Source organism: Rhinatrema bivittatum, chromosome 2, assembly GCF_901001135.1.
Source record: "Rhinatrema bivittatum chromosome 2, aRhiBiv1.1, whole genome shotgun sequence".
In the NCBI taxonomy this organism is placed as follows: domain Eukaryota; kingdom Metazoa; phylum Chordata; class Amphibia; order Gymnophiona; family Rhinatrematidae; genus Rhinatrema; species Rhinatrema bivittatum.
In genome coordinates this window covers 81,462,036-81,482,319 of record NC_042616.1, presented here as the reverse complement: position 1 = coordinate 81,482,319, position 20,284 = coordinate 81,462,036, and the positions used below count along the sequence as shown (strand labels likewise).

Below are 20,284 nucleotides of genomic sequence, written 5' to 3'. Positions count from 1 at the left end.
ACGTGAGGGAGAACGCATCCCTCGGCCGAGAGTGCTGGCTCCGAATGAGAGAGCAGAAATTGTCCACTTTGTGGTTCTGAGGGGACGCAAAGAGGTCTATGTGGGGATAACCCCACTTGTGAAATAGAGAGGTCGCTACCAAGGGATTGAGGGACCACTCGTGTGGTTGGAAGACACGGCTCAGCTGGTCTGCCAATACATTGTCCACTCCCGGGAGGTAGGTGGCCCTGAGGTACATGGAGCGGGAGAGGGCTTCCGCCCAAATCTGCGCAGCTTCCTGACACAGAAGGAAGGAGCCTGTGCCTCCCTGCTTGTTTATGTACCACATGGCCACCTGGTTGTCTGTTTGAATTAAGATTGCGTGGTTCAATAGGCAATCTTGAAAGGTCCTGAGAGCATAGCGGATTGCTCGCAGCTCTAGGAAATTTATCTGGTGTTTGGCTTCCTCTAGTGACCAGTATCCTTGAGTTTGCAGATTGTGTAGATGGGCTCCCCACCCGATGTTGGAAGCGTTGGTGGTGAGGATTATCTGGGGATCTGGTGGAAGAAAGGACAAGCCCTGTAGAAGGTTGCATTGATTTGTCCACCAGGCAAGAGACAGACGGAGTGCGTCGGTGATTGTAACAATGGAGGACAGAGGCTGAAGAGCTTGGGTCCACTGTAGTCGTAGAGTCCATTGTGTGACTCTCATGGCCAGACGGGCCATGGGAGTTACTTGAACTGAGGAGGCCATATGTCCCAGTAGAATGAGGAATTGGCGAGCCGTGGCTATGTGTTGAGACCGCAGCTGGCGAGCTAGGGACACCAGAGTCTTGGCCTGTTGATGAGGGAGGAAGGCTTTTGTTTGTAAGGTGTCCAAGTCTGCCCCAATGAAAGATAAGGTCTGAGATGGGACCAAGTAGGATTTCTCGTAATTGACAAGAAATCCTAGAGAGAGCAAAGTATGAATTGTTAGGGTCAGGGAGGACGGAGCAATTTGCTGGGTTGGGGCCCTGATTAGCCAATCGTCCAGGTAGGGGTAGACGTGGACACCTTCCTTCCTGAGGAATGCTGCTACCACCACGAGGCATTTGGTATAGACTCGTGGTGCGGATGCCAGGCCGAAAGGTAGTACTCGGTTTTGGTAGTGGTTTCGGCCTACTAGAAAACGCAGGTATTTGCGATGAGATTCTGTGATCGCAATGTGGGTATATGCGTCTTTCAGGTCTAGAGAGCATAGCCAATCCCCTCTTTGCAGTAGAGGGAGCAGCGACCCCAGGGTTACCATCTTGAACTTCTCCTTGGAAAGGTACTTGTTGAGGGCCCGTAGGTCTAGGATTGGACGAAGTCCTCCTGACTTTTTTGGTATCAGGAAGTACCTGGAATAGAACCCGAGTCCTTGTTGTAAGGGAGGAACGGGTTCTATAGCGTTTGACTGTAGGAGAAGAGAAACTTCCTGCTCTAAAAGAACAGAGTGATCGGTGAGTCTCCACGCCTGCAAAGGTGGGGAGTCGGCAGGAAGGGATAGGAAGTTGAGGTGGTAACCCTGTGCAATGATTGCTATCACCCATTGATCTGTGGTGATTTGATGCCACTTTTCTAGGAAGTGGCACAGCCGTCCTCCTACCGGTATAGCTGGAAGAGGGGTTTGGCAACTGCTCTCTAAGTGAAAGTCAAAAACCCGCCGCAGGGCCCGGTTGTGGAGCTGCTGCAGGCTTTTGTTTACGAGTCTGGCGAGGCTGAGTCTTATGGTAAGACCGTGCAGGCCTAGGCTTGGTTGATGGGGGATAATACTTTCGTGGCCTAAAGAAAGACTTCTTGGAGTCCTTTCTAAAGGGCTGTTTAGAAGGCAAGTCAGGAGGAATGGATGAGAGCTGTTTAAGTATCTCATGATGATCCTTCAATTCAGCAACAATTTGTTGAATTTGCTCACCAAACAAATTATCCCCTAGGCAGGGTAAATCAGAGAGCCTGTCCTGAACTTCTGGACGAAGGTCAGATGATTTAAGCCAAGCCCAACGTCTGGCAGAGATGGCCGTGAAGGAAATTCTAGTGGAAGCATCAAAGATGTCATAGGCTGTTCGTATTTCATGCTTCCCAGCTTCAAACCCTTTATTTAGAAGGGATTGAAGCTGTGGCTGGAACTGTTCAGGCAAGGCATCAGTGTATTCCTGCATCTGTTTCAGGATGACCCTATTATATTGAGTCATATAAAGTTGATAAGAAGCTATTCTGGAAATCAGCATAGCTCCATGATATACCTTCCTACCTATACTATCTAGGAATTTGTTTTCCTTAGTAGGAGGTATGGAAGAGTGTGGCTTTAGTCGCTTAGCTTTCTTTTGAGCTGATTCGACGACTACAGAATGATGGTCTAACTGAGGTTTTTGAAAACCAGGTGCTGACTGTACAAGATATGTAGAGTCAGCTTTTTTGTTGACCGGGGAAAAAGATCCAGGAGATTCCCAATTCTTTTTAAGAAGGTCTAGAAAAACCTGATGAATGGGAATAGAAGTGATGACCTTCGGGGCATCCAAAAATTGGAGCAATTCCATCATCTGGTGCCTGTCATCTGTTCAGATTGAAGTTGGAAATGGGACCAACTCTGACATTTCCTTCACAAAATTTATGAAAGAGAGGTCCTCAGGGGGAGAATGCTTTCTACTCTCTGCAGGAGAGGGCAGTGAAGGCAAATCATCGGTGTCAGTAGAGGTATCATCACCCCAAGTATCATAGGGATCTGGATGATGACCTGCAGGACCTCGAGGGGGCTGAACACCTGAAGGTCCAGGTTGAGGTTCCGAAATATCGGTTGGAATCACCGGGGGCATCGAGAAAATCCTCGATGGAATCGGTGCTGGTATCAGTGCCGGTATAGGCATCGAGGGAACCGGTGTCGGTCTCGATGGAATCGGTGTCGGCATCGGAAACCTCGGTGGAGCAGAGGTACGTATCGCCCCCGAAGAAGAAATTGGTGGCGAGGGACGACCTGGCATCGATTGAACAATTCCCGAAGGGGGAATTCGATACGGTGTTTCTCCACTTGATGATAAACCTGTCGGTGACAGCGGTCTTACCGGTGTCGGTGAATCAGGTATCACCGGTGGAAGGGCTGTCATGAGCGCCTCCATCCGGTGAAGCAGCGGTGCCAGTGCTGCTGCACTCGGCTCGGTGACCGGTTCCACTCTCGGTGCCGGAGTCGGTGCCGGAGGAGTCTGGAACTGTAGCATCGCCTTGTCGATGGCCTCCTGGACCAGCCGGTCCAGTTCTGCCCGGAGACCAGGGGTAACAAGACCCGGCTCGAAGGGAGAGGGAGGCTGAGGCTGAGCCGGAGGGACCACCGTCACCGGTGGGATCGTGGCTCCCAAACCCCGAGGGGGTGAGGGTTGCCTCGGTGCCTGAGAAACAGTAGTGGACGATGCCACTTCTGATCGAGACTTTTTTGGCGGTGGCTCGGTCGGTGCTGAGGTCGATGACGTCGATTCCTCGACAGGCCGAGACTTATGACGTCGATGGCGATGTTTTTCTTTCCGATCCCCTCGATCATCAGGGGAAGGAACGGGAGTCGATGGCCGCGAAGTCATCGATGGCGGACGGTCACCGAAGGGTTGTCGATGATGATGAGACCTCGACGGTGCCGGTTCCAATGACGTCGATGCAATCGATGGCGTTGGGGTACGAGCTTGGAAGAGGAGCCCCATCTTCTCCATTCTGGCTTTGCGACCTGTTGGTGTCATTAGGGCACATTTGGTGCAAGTCAGAACATCATGCTCACTCCCTAAACACAAAACACAGACTCCATGAGGGTCTGTGATTGACATAGTTCGGGTACAGTCCGGACAACGACGGAACCCCGACGCCATGGCGAAAGGCCAAAAATTTAGCCGCGGGGACTGTCGAATGCCAACGGGCCTCAAGGGCCAAACTCGACGGAAGTCGACCCAAACGACGGCAAAAACTTACCGAAGTTCCGCGGACCGAAAAATTTGTCGAAGGGAGACCCCTGAGGGGCAAATTTTTCTTCAGAATTAATTATTCGAAATTCCTGTCAGGAACGTGGTTAAGAGCTCTTCTACCGCGTGGCTACTGCTACGCGGAAAAAAGAAGACTGAAGGGAGACCCCTGCTGGCTGCAGGGTTGGTGCTGTGCTGGGCATGCCCAGTAGGGGCCAGTCAAAGTTCCTGAAACTTTGACATAAGTTTTCCGTGGTTGGGGCTCCATCCTCGATGTCACCCATTTGTGAGGACAACCATCCTGCTTGTCCTGTGAGAAAGGAGGTTATCCTCTCTCTCTCACACATACTCACATGTCCATTCTCTCTCACACATACACTGTCACATACATACACATTCATGCTCTTATACCCACCATAACCTCTCGCTCTCACAGACACTGACACTCTCAGGCTCTAAGACACTCTCTGCCCCTCCACACACAACCCCCACACAAACGTTTACTCCCCTGGATTTTCTCATACACACTCATGCTCTCACTCTCTCTGGCTTGCTCTCACTCTCTCTGGCTCCCTCACATACACACAAACACACACCCCCAGGCAAGTTCCCAATCATTCTCACACACTGAAACTGACTCCCAGGCAGGCTCCCATTCATTTTCACACCACTCCCTCACCATCCCCCAGGCATGCACACATTCATTCTCACACACACAGACCCCGAGGCAGGCACCAATTCATTCTCACACACACACATACACCACACACAGGCAGGCACCTATTCTCACACATACAAACCCCAGGAAGACACCCATTCATTCTCATACACAGACACACCCTCAGGCAGGCACCCATGCATTCACACACATACACCCCCAGGCAGACTCCCATTCATACACATGCACACACTAAAGGCAAGACTCCCTCTCTTTCTTTTGCCAGCAACCTCAGAGTCTCTCTCATTACTCTGCTGCCACTGTCAGTGATGCCGCATGCCTATTGGGGAGGCGCTGATTGCTGCTACTGGCACTGAAGCCCATTCTGCTGCCTCCTCTGTGCAAGCCCCGTGGGTTTCCACTTCCCTGTACATTGTGAGATTGTTTTTTTTTTACCTTTGCTGTCTGATCTTAGTTTTCTAATCTGTTGGTCACAGGCTTTTTCGTTCCACCTCCCCTTTCTTATTTTTTTGCCAATTCCTCACATATTGTCTTTTTTTCTATTTCTTTTCTCTCCATCTATCGTCTTCCCTCAAACACACAGTCAGGTTCTCATTCTCACATGTTTTCTCTCTCTCTCACACACACACATACACACAGGCTCTCACTCTCACATGCTCTCTCTCATACAATCATTCATACACACAGTCTCTCACTGGCACATGCTGTCTGACTCTCACACACACAGGCTCTGTCTCACTCCCACATGCTGTCTTGCTCAAGCACAGGCTCTCACTGTCACATGCTCTCTCTCATACAGTCATTCATACACACAGGCTCTCACTGTCACATGCTCTCTGTCATACAGTCATTCATACACACAGGCTCTCACTGTCACATGCTCTCTCTCATACAGTCATTCATACACACAGGCTCTCACTGTCACATGCTCTCTCTCATACAGTCATTCATACACACAGGCTCTCACTGTCACATGCTCTCTCTCATACAATCATTCATACACACAGGCTCTCACTGTCACATGCTGTCTCTCTCTCACACACACACAAGCTCTCACATGCTGTCTCTGCAAACATTCAGGCCCTCACTCCCACACACAGGCACACAATCTCTCAACTCAGCTCATACACGCACACAATCTCTCAATTCAGCTCATACACGCACTCTACGGGCCCTCAGCCTCTCTCTTACCTCTGGGCCTCCTCTTCACGGGTCGCTGCAGGATGGGCTCTGCAGCGGCCCTGGTCTTCTCGGGCCAATCCGCGATGGGGACCCTGCTACCGGGCCGCCTCCTCCTCTTCTCAGCCGGCTGCAACAACGCCGCTCCTCTTCTGCACGTGGCTGATGCTCCTCCTCCTTCCTGCCCACGCGGCTCCGGCAACATTTTTCTTCCGGGGCCGCGTGGGCAGGAAGGAGGAGGAGCACCTGCACGTTTCGACGTGACCTTGTTCTTCGGGCCCTGGTGACGTGAGCTCCACCACGGCCCTGCCGATCTTCCTGCTGTGCGTCTCCGGCACAGCACAGCGATACTTTACTAAGTCGCCAGTGGGATGAGGTCCACCGGCGGCCGCATTGGCTTCCACTTGCTCTGCCCCGTCACGTGCACCGGGCTTGCACGACACACCGGCACACTGCAGGCGACACACTAAAGTGTCGCGATACACACTTTGGAAAGCTCTGCTCTAGGGCCCTGCACTTGGAGCTTATGGGTTTGTGTCTCATTCTCTCACTGAAACATGCTACTCCACTGTCTCAATTTGCCTGCCAAATTCAGTAAGCATGGAATTAAAGGATCCCAGTTGCTCATGAATCTTATCAAAATCCGTTTTCAATGGAACAACTAGAGACAGCATTACTTTCTGATCAATATGGCCTGATCATCAGCTTCCAAAGCGCTATAAGCACGTGCTTCCGCTCTCTTAAGCTCACCAGCGCACGACTTCTCCTTCTTTTTGCCAACTTTCATGTTCATCTCACAAAGAACTACTATAAAAGACACTATGCAAGTTCCCAGAGTATAATATTGGTCAGTAATCTGGTAAGAAAATCAACTTGGGCAATCTTTTAAAGTTCTTTGTTGGGGGTGGCACCTGGAGCTAAGCCAGAGCATGGCTAGCTCAGCTCATTGCCCACATGACCTCCCCCTTTATTAGTTTCTTATTTTATTGCTTACTATTAGTTGAATTTGTTCTGTAATATGTTATAAAAGTTAATAAAAAACTTGTGAACATATTTCTAGGCACATCTAGACATGTTGCCTATACATATAACAACCTATGAACTCCAGAAGGACGCTCTCTTTTGGCACAATGCAAGTATTAAGAAAGACATTAGCAGTAAATTTGAGAGACTGAGGTCAGAGTTGACATACCCTGGCTTACGAGTGATGTTCATTCTCGCCAAGGTATGTGCAAAATTAACCTATTTGAAGACATTAACTTTTGATAATAAACCTAAGGCTTAGGAGCCTCATGTGGCTCTTCATGGTAGATTCTTTTTACACCATACAATCTATAAAATAGTCCAAAAAGGATGATGAAGCTAGAACTAGAAGTCTAGTTAGAAGATGATGATCCACTTATCTTCTGTGACCGCTCCATAAGACTTGGTTCACTGAAAAATGGCTTACACAGTGGCATAAGTTGAATACCACCTACTTCCTTACAGCAGAAAAAAATGGTATTTTTATGCACATTTGGGGGCAGCAGAGAGAATTATATTGTCTAAATCGTATAAAGCAGTACTTTTATCACTTGTAATACACCTCCAGTCGTACATATGAATTTATAAAACATTCAGTTTTGTAATTAATGAAGTGATGATCTGATCATCTCCACTTACCGAGCAAGTTTCACAATAGCTCGGAATTCTAGCCTTACAGGCTTTAATCTAATCCTTGTGAACGAGTCACCTTTCCAGGAATGTCTTGGCCCTGAAAGCAAAACGTGAAAGAATTCAGTGATGCAACTACAGGCTTCCTGACTGCATGCTAACTTTCAAACAGAAGAGGCTATATTTCTGATGTACAAATATGAATTTTGTGATAGCTGAAAAATATAAGACTTAGAAAATTCAAGAAAATCTGGAAACTTACAAATTATGTATCCAAGGTCCTGTAATTGCAATTGTTGTATCATTAGTTAAACTATATTGTACAACATGACAACAATTTCCTTTCAAGATGAGTTAATGCTATGATATGGAAATTTTGTTTAAAATTCTTGTGAATCATTAAAAATATATGAACACAAACAGAAAAAACTATTTCATTACTGAAGTGTTTAATGATCTTTGTAGATTTGATACTGTGTAAGGAAGTATTTTTTGTACCTGCAGGGATCCATAGTTTCTCTTCTGTTTAATTTTTATTTTGCCCCATTGGCTGTTTTAATTCAAAGTTTTGGAATCCAGTGTTTTTTTCTTTGCTGATGGATACAAATATTTATACATATGGTTTTCCAATCAATTGTTAACTGAGGACAATCTTAATTAGCTAAGGGGATTATTCATTAAGCTGCGGTAATATAAGAATTACTGCACAATATTTACCATTATTATCACGCATGTGATGTGTAAGTGCTCTTTGCCTTGCCAGAGGACAGATTCAGTCTGGACTCTGGTTAACCTTTTTGCAGATTATATAATTGTAATATAAAATTAAAACACAAGCGCATAAGTGCATCACACACAACTTGCACATTGAGAGAGTGGAAGAATTTGCAGCTGCAGTACAATTCTTCCCTTCTCATGGGTGAAATGGAAGCCAAATGTGTGCAGTCTATGGCATCTAAAACCCCCAAATGTGCATCCGCATAGAAATCCATCTTCAAGGTTTGCAGTTCATGCTGCTGTGAGGGAAATCTGATGTGATCATAAGAACATAAGTTGCCATACTGGGTCAGACCGAGGGTCCATCAAGCCCAGCATCCTGTTTCCAACAGTGGCCAATCCAGGTTACAAGTACTTGGCAAGTACCCAAACACCTCTCCTCTACCTCCTGGCATCACACACCTTCTCTCTCCACCTCCTCATCCCTGGTATCATCATGATCACCTTTCCCTTCATCTACAAGGACTTAGAAAACTTGTTTGTGACATGCACCCTACAGTGCTGACAGTTGTTTGGAAGAAGCCAGGAAATACAGTGAGCTCAACAATTTAACAAGGCCTGCCTGGCATGGGACTGGCTGTGACAGGATCCAGTTCATCTTTAAGCTCCTCATATAAAGCCTGTGAGCTTAAAACAGTACCTCCTGATCACTTCTTCCTCAGGAAGACCAAGCAATATGGTTCCTGGCATGAAATATTTGTAGACTTTGGGGTGAGAGATAGGAAAATTAGGTTCTTACCTTTGCTAATTTTCGTTCCCGTAGTACCATGGATCAGTCCAGACAGCTGGGTTATGCCTCCCCTCCAGCAGATGGAGTCAGAGAGAAAACTGAAAGCACCCCCTAGATATACTGGTGTGCCACCTGCGATCCCTCAGTATATGTGATATCAAAGCAGAAATAAGGAATGAATCACCTTCAACTGTACCCCCAAGAGAATGTCAAAAATTGTTATCTATATCATAACCTAAATGACCAGATCAAGTAGAAACCTCCTCGAGAACAGGTAAAACAGAAATAACAAATAGGACCACCACAGAACGAACAATTAAAACACGAGGAAAGGAGACACTTCACCCGAAACTGTGGCATCTATTACAAATACAACTGTTAATGGAAGAAAAAACAGAAATGGAACACGGAGCGGACTCCAAAAGTACTGAGGGCGGCGTCTGGACTGATCCATGGTATTACCGGGAACGAAAATTAGCAAAGGTAAGAACCCTTAATTTTCCTTTCCCCTGTACGTACCAGGATCAGTCCAGACAGCTGGGATGTACCCAAGCCGCCTTTACCTGGGGTGGGACCCTGAGAGTCCCGCTCGAATCCACACTGCTCCAAGGACTCTGCAGGAGGACCACGACATCCAGGCAGATAATGCCTGGCAAAAGTATGCCAGGAATTTCCATGGGACCGCCCTGCATATCTCTTGGCAAGAGACCAAGTGATTCTCTGCCCATGAAGTCGCCTGAGAACGCAGAGAATGAGCCTAAGCCCAGCAGGAACAGGCTTACCACATCCAACATACGTGGCCGCAATAGCACACCTTTAACCATGCGTGCAATCGTAGCTTTGGAGCCTGAAGACCCCTTCTTGGGTCCATTCACAACACGAAATGTGATCTGACTTTCTAAAGTAATTGGAACCTCCAAATAGCGTAAAAGAATCCGACGGACATCCAGACGCCTCAAGTCCCCTACTTGAGAAGACTGTAGGTCCTCGTTCCGAAAAGGAGGTAATTCCACCGTTTGGTTGACATGAAACGCGGAGACCACCTTGGGTAAGGAAGGAAGGAACAGTTCGTAGGGAAACTCCTGACGCCGAAAATGCGGCAAAAACGGTTCCCTGCAAGAGAGAGCCTGAAGCTCCGACACCCGCGAGCCGAGGAAATGGCCACAAGGAAGACAGCCTTGAGAGTCAGATCCTTCAAGGAAGCCGCCTTAATAGGTTCAAACGGAGCCGCACACAAGCCACGGAGTACCAAGTTCAAGTTCCAAGACGGACAGGGAAGCCTGACGGGAGGGCGCAAGTTTCTAACCCCTCGCAAAAAGCGTGCCACATCTGGATGACTCGCAAGGGAAGAGCCTTCGACCTTACCCCGCAAACAGCCCAAAGCCGCCACCTGAACTCGAAGCGAATTATACGCTAACCCCTTCTTCAATCCATCCTGTAAGAACATAAGGATATCCGCCACGGACGAACGTCTGGCCGAAGTACCCGCCGTGTCACACCAATCATGGAAAACCTTCCAAACCCTCGCGTAGGCGAGCGTAGTGGACGACCGACGGGCCCGAAGGAGAGTAGACACCACCGCGTCCGAATAACCTCTCTTCTTCAACTGCTTCCTTTCATAAGCCAAGCCGCCAGATAAAAACGATCCGCCAGATCGAAAAATACTGGACCCTGACGAAGAAGATTGGGAAGATGACCGAGACGCAGTGGGCCGTCAACTGCCAAGTTGACCAGATCCGCGAACCACGGATGCCGCGGCCATTCCGGAGCCACGAGGATCACCGGACCGTGATGGGACTCTATGCGTCTTAGCACTTTCCCTACCAGAGGCCACGGAGGGAACACATAAAGAAGAATGTGACGAGGCCACGGAAGTGCTAGCGCGTCCACCCCTTCTGACGCGTGCTCTCTCCTCCGACTGAAGAAGCGTACCGCCTTTGCATTTTGACGGGTCGCCATGAGGTCCAAGCGCGGAGTCCCCCAACGCCGCGCGATGAGAGCCATCGCCTCCGACGAGATCTCCCATTCTCCTGGATCTAGGTGCTGCCGGCTGAGGTAATCCGCTGGAACGTTGTCCACGCCGGCAATGTGGGTGGCTGCGAGACGCTCTATGTGCCTTTCCGCCCAGGACATCAACATCGCCGCCTCGGTCGCTACCGCCCGGCTTTTTGTGCCTCCTTGTCGATTTATGTACGCCACTGTGGTCGCATTGTCCGACAGAACTCTTACTGCTCGTCCGCGTACCAGTGGAAGGAGACAAAGCCCGACAGGCTGGCATCCGTTGTCACCACCAACCAAGACGGGGGTTCGAGGTCCACCCCCTGTAGGAGATTGTCTGGAGTCAGCCACCAAGAGAGACTGGAGCGAGCCGGCTCCAGCAAAGGCAATTCTATCCCGTACTCCTCCGAGCGGGGATCCTAGCGAGATAGAAGTGCTCTTTGTAACGGACGCATATGCGCAAAAGCCCATTGTACCATTTCCATAGTAGACACCATATGACCAATGACTTGTAAATAATCCCAGACCGTGGGAATCTCGAGCTCCAACAGGCGCCGTACCTGAGTCATGAGATTGAGCATGCGTTGCTGCGAAAAAAACCTTGCCCACCAAGGTGTCGAACCGAGCTCCCAGGAACTCCAGCTGTTGGGTCGGTTCGAGTCTGCTCTTCGCGAAGTTGACTACCCAACCCAACTCCTGCAGCTGGTGCACCACTAAGGAGACCGCCCGGTGCAGGCCCCTGCGACTTTGCTCGAATGAGCCAATCGTCGAGATAGGGATGCACAGGACGCCTTGACGGCGGAGGGAAGCCGCTACCACCACGAGAACTTTGGTGAACACCCTCGGCGCGGTGGCCAACCCGAAGGGGAGGGCGCAAAACTGGTAGTGGTCCCCCATCACCATGAACCTCAAGTACCTTTGATGCCGTTCTCTTATTCCGATGTGAAGATAGGCCTCTGTCAGGTCCAAAGAAGCCAAGAATTCTCCCTTGTGGACGGCCGCAATAACAGACCGGAGGGTCTCCATCCGGAAGCGGGGCACACGCAACGCCTTGTTTACTCCTTTGAGATCCAGAATGGGTCGGAAGGTGCCCTCCTTCTTGGGAACCAGGAAGTATATGGAATACCGACCCGTCCGAGCTGGTCCCGCGGAACCGGAACCACCGCCCCCAGAGCCTGTAGATGGGCGACCGTTTGGGCGATAGCTACCTGTTTTTCTACCGGGCCGCACGGCGATATCAGAAAGAGATCCCGGGGGGGACGTACAAAATCCAACTCGTAGCCGTACCGAACCACGTCGAGGACCCATTGATCCGAAGTGATTTGACCCACTCCTCCCAGAACCGGGACAGCCGACCTCCGATAACGGGAACGGAGGAGTGGGCCCGCGCACCTTCATTGTGCGGGCTTGATGGCAGGAAAGCCTTGGGAAGAGCCCCCCGGTAGAGGCCTCCTGCCGCGAAAGGAAGAAGAAGACCAGGCCTGGGATCTTGTCGCCTGCTGCCGCTGGGGAAGGGAACCCCCTCTTCCCCCACGGAAACGCCGTTGCCCCCGAAAGCGAGCCCTAGCGTTACCAAACGACCGAGGTTGCCGAGGCTTATCCTCAGGCAACTTGTAAACCTTGTTGTCACCCAGGTCCTTAATGAGCTGGTCCAGCTCCTCGCCAAACAGCAACTTGCCCTTAAAGGGGAAGGAACCTAACCTCGCCTTGGAGTTGGCATCCGCCGACCAACGACGGAGCCACAGCAACCTCCTGGCTGAGACCGCCGAGGACATAATGCGAGCCGATGTGCGCAACAAGTCATACAGGGCATCCGCTGTATAAGCGACCGCCGCCTCAACACAATTGCCTGCTCAGCCTCTCCCGGAGGGAGCTCCTGCATGGTCAGCAGCTGCTGAACCCAGCGGAGGTTGGCCCTCTGCACAAGGCTGCTGCAAGCCGCCGCTCGGACCCCCAGAGCCGCCACGTCAAAAATACGCTTTAATAAACCTCAAGCTTGCGGTCTTGGAGGTCCTTCAACGCTATACCCCCCGTCACGGGGATAGTCGTATGCTTACCACAGCCGTGACAGCCGAATCTACCGCGGGCGTCTTCAAAGCTCCAATGACTCCTTGGGTAAGGGATATAGCCTTTCCATGGCCCGATTCACCCGCAGGGAGCCTCTGGGAGGTCCCATTCCTTTGAAACGATCTGTAAGACCTTGTGGTGAAAGGGAAAGGTCTGCGGGGGAGCTCTAATCCCTGCCATTGCAATATCCCCTGTAGACGTGTCCGCCTCCTGAGGCGGAGTCGTTAACTCTAGCTCCTGTAACACGTGGAGAATAAGGGAGCTAATTCCTCCTTTCCAAACAAACGTAGCACCTGGGGGTCATCCCCTTCTACGGCCCCCTGAGTATCCGCCGTCAGCAAGTCCGGAGCCCCCGGGGACTCCGGCACGGCTCCTGAGTCCCGGGTCCTCAGCCCCCCCCCCCGCGGACGGGGACCTTGGCCCGGAGGACCCGCGCCCGGCGGGTCCCCTGGGGCAAGGCAGTGGTCCTGGGGACCTTCGGGGGAGCGGGCGCCTCTGCCTCCCAGCCGGATTCTGCCTGCAAAAAGGCTTTGTGCATTAGGAGCACAAAATCAGAAGAAAAGGGACCGCCCTTTTAACCTTTCTTCGGGGCATCTATGAGGGGGGGCTCGAGGAGTCCCCAAATCGGGCTGGGAGCGCGCGCTCTGGCACCAGGAGAGGGAGGAGGGGAGATTTCCTCCTCCTCCGACGCTGACGATTCAGCCTGCCTCGTGGCCAAGATGGCCGCCGCACTCCTCCCCGAGGGAGGAGGGGCCGGAGACAACTGCCTGCAGCGCTGCGATGCCGGGACGGAGAGGGGAGAGGAGACCTGCTGCGGGCAGCGCTCGGCCCCCGAGAGGATCCCTCGCCCCCGGGAAAACATCGGGGACAGAGACCCTCTCGGGAGAGTCGCGCCCCCGCCCCCCACAGGACACGCAGAGCGAAGACCGCGGCATCAGAGCAGCGAACGGAGCTGCAACAAAAAGGGCGCCAAAAGCAAGGTGAGGAAGAGCCTCACAGAACAGCGCGCCGGGTGAACTAGCCACCCCCTCCGGGTCCAAGAACACGCTGGCAGGCCGGGGTTAAGAAAAAAAATTAGCTCACTGCCTGTCCCCAACAGGACTTAAGTGCAGCTAGCCCAATTCAAAAACTTTTTTTTTTTTTTTTTTTTTTTAAACCCCCTTCAGGGCTGAATCCCTGGAATTGGGGGGAGGGTGACCGCCCACCGGTAAGCTCTCCCCAGTTCAAGGACACTGAATCCGGGAAATTAAGGAGGACACTGCCCTCCTGCCTGCCCGCAATGAGCTCCAACCGCGCTGCGCCAGACACTAAAAACACAGACAGCAACGATAGGAGGGAAGAAACCAATTGATCTTGTCCCTTTTTTTTTTTTTTTTTAAATGTTTCCCAGTACCGATAAACTGACCAGACCAGGACCGCAGGTTATGCCTCTCAATCTGCTGGAGTCAGAGAATATACTGAGGGATCGCAGGTGGCACACTAGTATATCTAGGGGGTGCTTTCAGTTTTCTCTCTGACTCCATCTGCTGGAGGGGAGGCATAACCCAGCTGTCTGGACTGATCCTGGTACGTACAGGGAACACCAATGTCCTGCGGGCCCATCTGTGCCAGTTTCCTATCCGCCTCCTGCTGTGGTTCTGGCATGGGTGGCATTTCTGAACCCCAGATTCTTGTTGGTGCTGGTTTGCTTCCTTCTGCTGCAATGTATCCAAAACAGGACTACAGTAGTCAAACATTTTGCCAGGAAGGAACTAGACCTGCTAGGTGTTTTGTTCTGCAGCCGTGGCACCCCACGACCGCGGCCCCCTACCTTGGCCGCGGCGTTCCTTCGCCGCGGGAGCTCTGGGGGAGGGCTCCGATTCGGGCCGTCACTCTCGCGCAGCCTCCGGTGCTGCTCCCCCCTCGCGGTCTCTCTCCTCCGTGGGCGAAATTCAAGATGGCCACCGCCATCTTTAGGCGCGAGGCCGCGCCTCCTTTACAAATGTAAAGGGACCTAATCCCTTTAAATGGCTTCACCTGTTCTCTATCAGCTAGAGCAGGGAAGTATAAAAGGCAGCTTCCTCTGCTCATCCAGTGACTTGGCAACGTTCCACGTAGTCTAGTCTGCTTGCTTCGGTGAGTTCCTTGAGTTTGGATTCTGGTTCCTGTTTCGACTTGGTGTTCCTGGTTCCTGACTTCGGATTGGCTTACGGTGATTCTCTGGTTCCTGACTTCGGATTGGCAAGCGGTGATTCTCTGGTGCACGACTTCGGACTGGTGAGCGACAACCCTCTGGCACTTGACCTAGGACTCCTTCAAGACTACCGTCTCCAAGGGCCCACCTAAGTCCCAGCGGCCCGGGTCCCTACGGGCTCCTCCTGGGGGGACCGCGGGCTTCCAGGGTGAAGCTCCAGTCAGCCCTTGCACCGACACCTGACCTCTCAAAGGTCCACCTAAGTCCCAGCGGTCTGGGTCCCTACGGGCTCCTCCTGGGGGGACTACAGACTTCCAGGGGTGAAGACACAGCTCCTCTCCTCATCTCTTCATCCATCTCTGCCGCCGCCTCCGCAGTTGCATCAGTCTCTAGTGCCCAGGGTCAGCTGGTCCCGTCTCCTGCTCTGTCTCGCCACCCGACGAGAGAACCTACGGATCGTCCGAAAAGTATACCATCCTCTCGTCGGCCAAGGGTTCACAAGACTGAGCATAATACTAGGAAGGTATTTTTATTGGTCTACGTTTGGTAGGTGGGCCAGGAGGGTCTGGACCAAAAAATATAGTGTGAAAAATGTGATTTTCATGCAAAGTTTTATGTCTTTACCCACATAAAAATAACTCTTCAGTTGTTGATATTTTTACCAAAATTCTGTAATATTTCAGCTTTAATGTATGATATTATATGCATTATCATAATCATCATCATAATTTACATCTGTTCTCTATTTAAATAAAAATTTGTGAAAAAATTATTATCATGCGATGCAGTATTTTACCATGTGATGCAAAAATATTTGCAAATTTGGCCATTTAACACATAAGGGTGCTTTTTGTGTGGTAAATCTCTGTTGCAGTTTGTGAATAAGGCCCTAAGGCCCTAGAGTAATAGCTGATAGATTACTTGACCATAAACGTAAGCTGAACCCTATTAAATCAGGATGCTATGGGTTAGCAGGACAAACAAAGTACTCACCGTCTTTCCAACTGATATGGGAACTAGATTTTGAGAGTAAAGAGGTGGTTTGCAGTTTGGGTGTTCTTTTGGACTGCAAGCTATTTATGCAGCACCAAATATCAGCCGTGTTTGTTAATTTCTTTATTAGAGGATGATTGACAAATTACGACATTTGTTAGAGATAAAAAAGATCTGAAAATTATGCATGCTTTAGTCATTAGTTGTTGGATTACTTTAATAATCTTTATCAGGGTTTATCAGGAGTTGTTCTAAAGTCTACAAATGATTCAGAATATGGCAAAGTGAATGATATTAGCTCTTAAGAGCAATGACCATATTACCTCTGTACTGTTTGAGTTCAGTAGGCTGCCAGTATCTCAGCGAATGAAATTTAATTGCTATCTATTGTGTTTAGGTGTTTGTCTAGTCAAATGAATCCAGAACCAGTGGGTTATGCACCTACTACCAGCAGATGGAGATAGAGCAAAGCTGACATCACAGAACATATATACTGCTGCAGTGACATCGATCCAGCAGATGGTGGACATGCATTTCCCTACTGGGGATTGCTTCAAGTTTTAGAAGGAGAAATAAAAGGAGATTTAATACGCACCACATTCCTGCAGTGATACAAATGATCCCTCCCCCAGTTGAGAATTCCTGAGGTGATTTCCATAGTCCCTCAGATGAGTGAGTACCTTGGTTCGGTAGCTAATTTTCTCAGGTGGGGTGGACTTACTGTTTAAAACAGCTGAAAGGCAGTGGGTGCAGGAAGCCGAGCACGGCAGTGACGGTATGTGCCCTCTCCCCACTGCAGCTGGAGAGTGTTTCTGTATTCAGCCGGGAAGGGCTGAGCTCAGGTAAGGTTTAAAAAAGAAAGAAAGAAAAAGAAAGACAGAGACAGAATAGAAGGGTTGTTTGTAAGGCTTCCCCCTTCCTCCGGTCTCCATGCTTGGCGTGCCATTCCAACATTCACTCCGCTCCCTAAGGAGGTTAAAGGAAGTGAGCAGCCTGGTGGATTGAGCAACTCAAGTGGCTAGGCCCTGCTGTTAGGCTTTTCTCTGTGCACCTTGTGGTAGGCCACGTGGTGTTTTCGCACACTTTTTCCTGCTTGTTAGGCTGCCTTCTTCAGGACCGTCGGTGCGTGCAAGTGTGTCTGGCTGTGAGTCCAAGTTTTGTTTCCAGTTTTTGGACACTTAGTCAGACACCTGCTTGGGCGTCCAGGTGATAGCGGCTTCTGTGTTAGGCGCGCGCACTTGCCTGTGCACACAATTTGGGATGCATTGGTTGTGCGCTTAAGTTTGGAAGGGCGGAAATGCATCTAGTTTTGCGATGCCTAGCCTTAGGGACCTCTAAATTTTGGGCGCCTAATTTAGTAGGCATATATATTTACAGCATGAATTCAGCTGGATGCACACCTTTAGTCACCTGTTAAGCATTCTGACAGACTGATGGTGCCTGTGGCTAAGAAACCTAAGTGCCTTCCCTCTGTTTCCTGTCATATTCAGGTATCTCAGCCTCGCATGCCCTCTAACTTGTGCTAGCATTGCTTATAGGCTTAGACAGAATTACCTTTGTCTGATTTTACTATGCCTACTTCCCAGCCTGATGAGGGCCTGGGTAAAGACATGTCAGGAGAGGCACTGACCTAGGAACTCCCTTAACTGGTTCCTCAGCGCGGGAAGATTGCTCAGTGGGCAAGGCACATCGGCCTTCTGGTTTTGGCATGGATCTTTCTGCCTTTTCTTGGGTGGAATCTTTTCAAGGATTGCAATCCTTTCTTCATGCACATTCCTCAGCCTCAACCAATCTTACCAGGTCAGTCACAAGTGGTAACCATTCACTCGCCCAGTACTACTGTTAAGCGCCGAAGTACAATTAGATCAGCAGCAGCAGCTCTTCCCGATAGGGATCCAGATGGCACGAATGATGAGGCAGATCCTGACTCTCTAGAGCAGCGGTTCTCAACCGGTGTGTTGCGACACATCAGTATGTCGCCAAGCACCGGCAGGTATGTCACAGCTCCCGGTGTCCCACTGCCCCGCTTGTGCTTCCCTTCTCCCCAGGGGCGGGGCTGAAGAATGGAGAGACGCTGCGCCACCGCAGGAGTCAAGGCTGAAGAATGGAGAGACACTGCGCCACTGCCGGACCCAAGGTCGGCAGGGCCGAAGAATGGACAGATGCTATGCCACCGTCAGAGCCAAGGCCGGCGGGGCTGAAGAATGGAGAGACGCTGCGCCACCGCCGGAGCCAAGGCCGAAGAATGGAGAGACGGTGCGCCACTGCCGGAGCCAAGGGCGGCGTGGCCGAAGAAAGGAGAGACACTGCGTCACCGCCGGAGCCAAGGCAGGCGGGGCCGAAGAATGGAGAGACATTGAGGGGCCGAAGAATGGAGAGACGCTGTGCCACCACTGGAGCCAAGGCCGGTGGGACCAAAGAATGGAGAGACACTGCACCACCACCAGAGCCAAGGCCGATGGGGCTGAAGAATGGAGAGACGCTCTGCACCACCGCCGGAGCCAAGGCCGGCGGGGCCGAAGAATGGAAAGGACACTGCGCACCACTGCCGAAGGCCAGGCCGGCGGAGGCTGAGGCTTGAAGAGTGGAGAGACCTGTGCACCGCCACCAACGGCCAGGCCGGCGGGGCCGAAGAGCAGAGAAGACCCTGTGCACTGGCGGGGCCGAAGAGCAGAGAGACCCTCGCACCGCTGGAGGCCAGGCCAGCAGGGGCTGGAGAGACGTTGCACGCTGCCGGAGCTCACGCCAGCAGCGACTGATAAGCGGAGGCCAGGCTTATTGGGCCAAACAATGAGAAGAGGCTTTATGTGAGCTTGTGTGTGTGTATGTGTGGTAGAATGGGTGCCTGAGTGCATGAGTAGCAGCTTTGTGTGTGTGTGTGTGTGTGAAGAATGGTGCCTGGGTGCGTGAGTGGCAGCTTTGTGTGTGTGGTAGAATGGGTGCCTGGATTGTGAGTGGCAGCTTTGTGTGTGTGTGTGGTAGAATGGGTGCCTGGGTGCATGAGTGTGAACTGTGTGTGTGCGGCTGTGTGTGTGTGGGGGGGGTAGAATGGGTGCCTGGGTGCGTGAGTGGCAGCTTTGTGTATGGTAGAATGGGTGCCTGGGTGCGTGAATGGCAGCTTGTGTGTGGTAGAATGGGGGTGCCTGGGTGCGTGAGTGGCAGCTTTGTGTGTATGTGGTAGAATGGGTGCCTGGGTGCGTGAGTGGCAGCTTTGTGTGTATGGGTAGAAGGGTGCCTGGGTGCGTGAGTGGCAGCTTTGTGGGTTGTGGTAGAATGGGAGCAAGAGCATGTGTGTGATTGAGATCTTATATGTAAGTGACAGAGCACGTGTGTGATTGAGAGAGAGACTGGTCAGAGGTGATGTGTTTCTGTGAGAGAGACAGGCTGGTCAGGAAGATGACAGGTGTGTGTGTGTGAGAGACAGAGACTGATCAGCGAGGTGACTGGCATCTGTGTGAGAGAGAGAGACTGGTCAGGGAGGTGACTGGTGTGTGTGTGAGAGAGAGACAGAGACTGGTCAGGGAGGTGACTGGTGTGTGTGTGTGAGAGAGAGACAGAGACTGGTCAGGGAGGTGACTGGTGTGTGTGTATGAGAGAGACAGAGACTGGTTAGGGAGCTGACTGGTGTGTGTGAGGAAGAGATACTAGTTAGGGAGGTTACTGGTCTGTGTGAGACAGAGACTGATTGTGACTGGTTGTGGGCCCTAAGGAAGAGGACTGTGAGGACAGCGCTTCAGCAGCCACTGCTGCTTCTGGTGAGTGCTATTGGCCTGCAAGGAAAAGGAGTAGGAGAGTTACTGGAGAAGGTAAGTAAAGGCAGCTTTTTAAGTTTATTTTTCTTGATTGACTGCCATTTTAATTATTGGGTATTATGTGATGTGTCTGCTGTTTTGAAATATTTATTGATATTTGGACAATTTTTAATAATTTTTATGAGTTTTTAATTGTTGGATGTTATTCTTTTTATCAGCTGTTTTGTAACATTTATTAGACAAGTTTTAAATTATTTCTGAGTGGAGATCTATCTATAGCAGCTTGGCTTGCTTTGTTTTTCTAATAGGAGGTGTATTATTTATTTATTTAAAATTTATTTAAAATTTTTT

At 50.7% G+C, this 20,284-nt stretch overlaps 1 protein-coding gene across 1 annotated transcript in view; it reads right to left on the bottom strand.

Moving 5' to 3' along the window:
• Positions 1–20,284, bottom strand: part of DLEC1 (DLEC1 cilia and flagella associated protein) — a 778,557-nt gene that overhangs the window by 106,386 nt on the left and 651,887 nt on the right. Inside the window, exons 34-36 of the mRNA XM_029587026.1 lie at positions 14,590–14,734; positions 14,221–14,322; positions 7,453–7,543 (exon numbers count right to left, since the gene is read on the bottom strand). Of these exons, the coding sequence (XP_029442886.1) occupies positions 7,453–7,543; positions 14,221–14,322; positions 14,590–14,734 (338 nt within the window). The remainder of the gene's footprint in view (positions 1–7,452; positions 7,544–14,220; positions 14,323–14,589; positions 14,735–20,284) is intronic.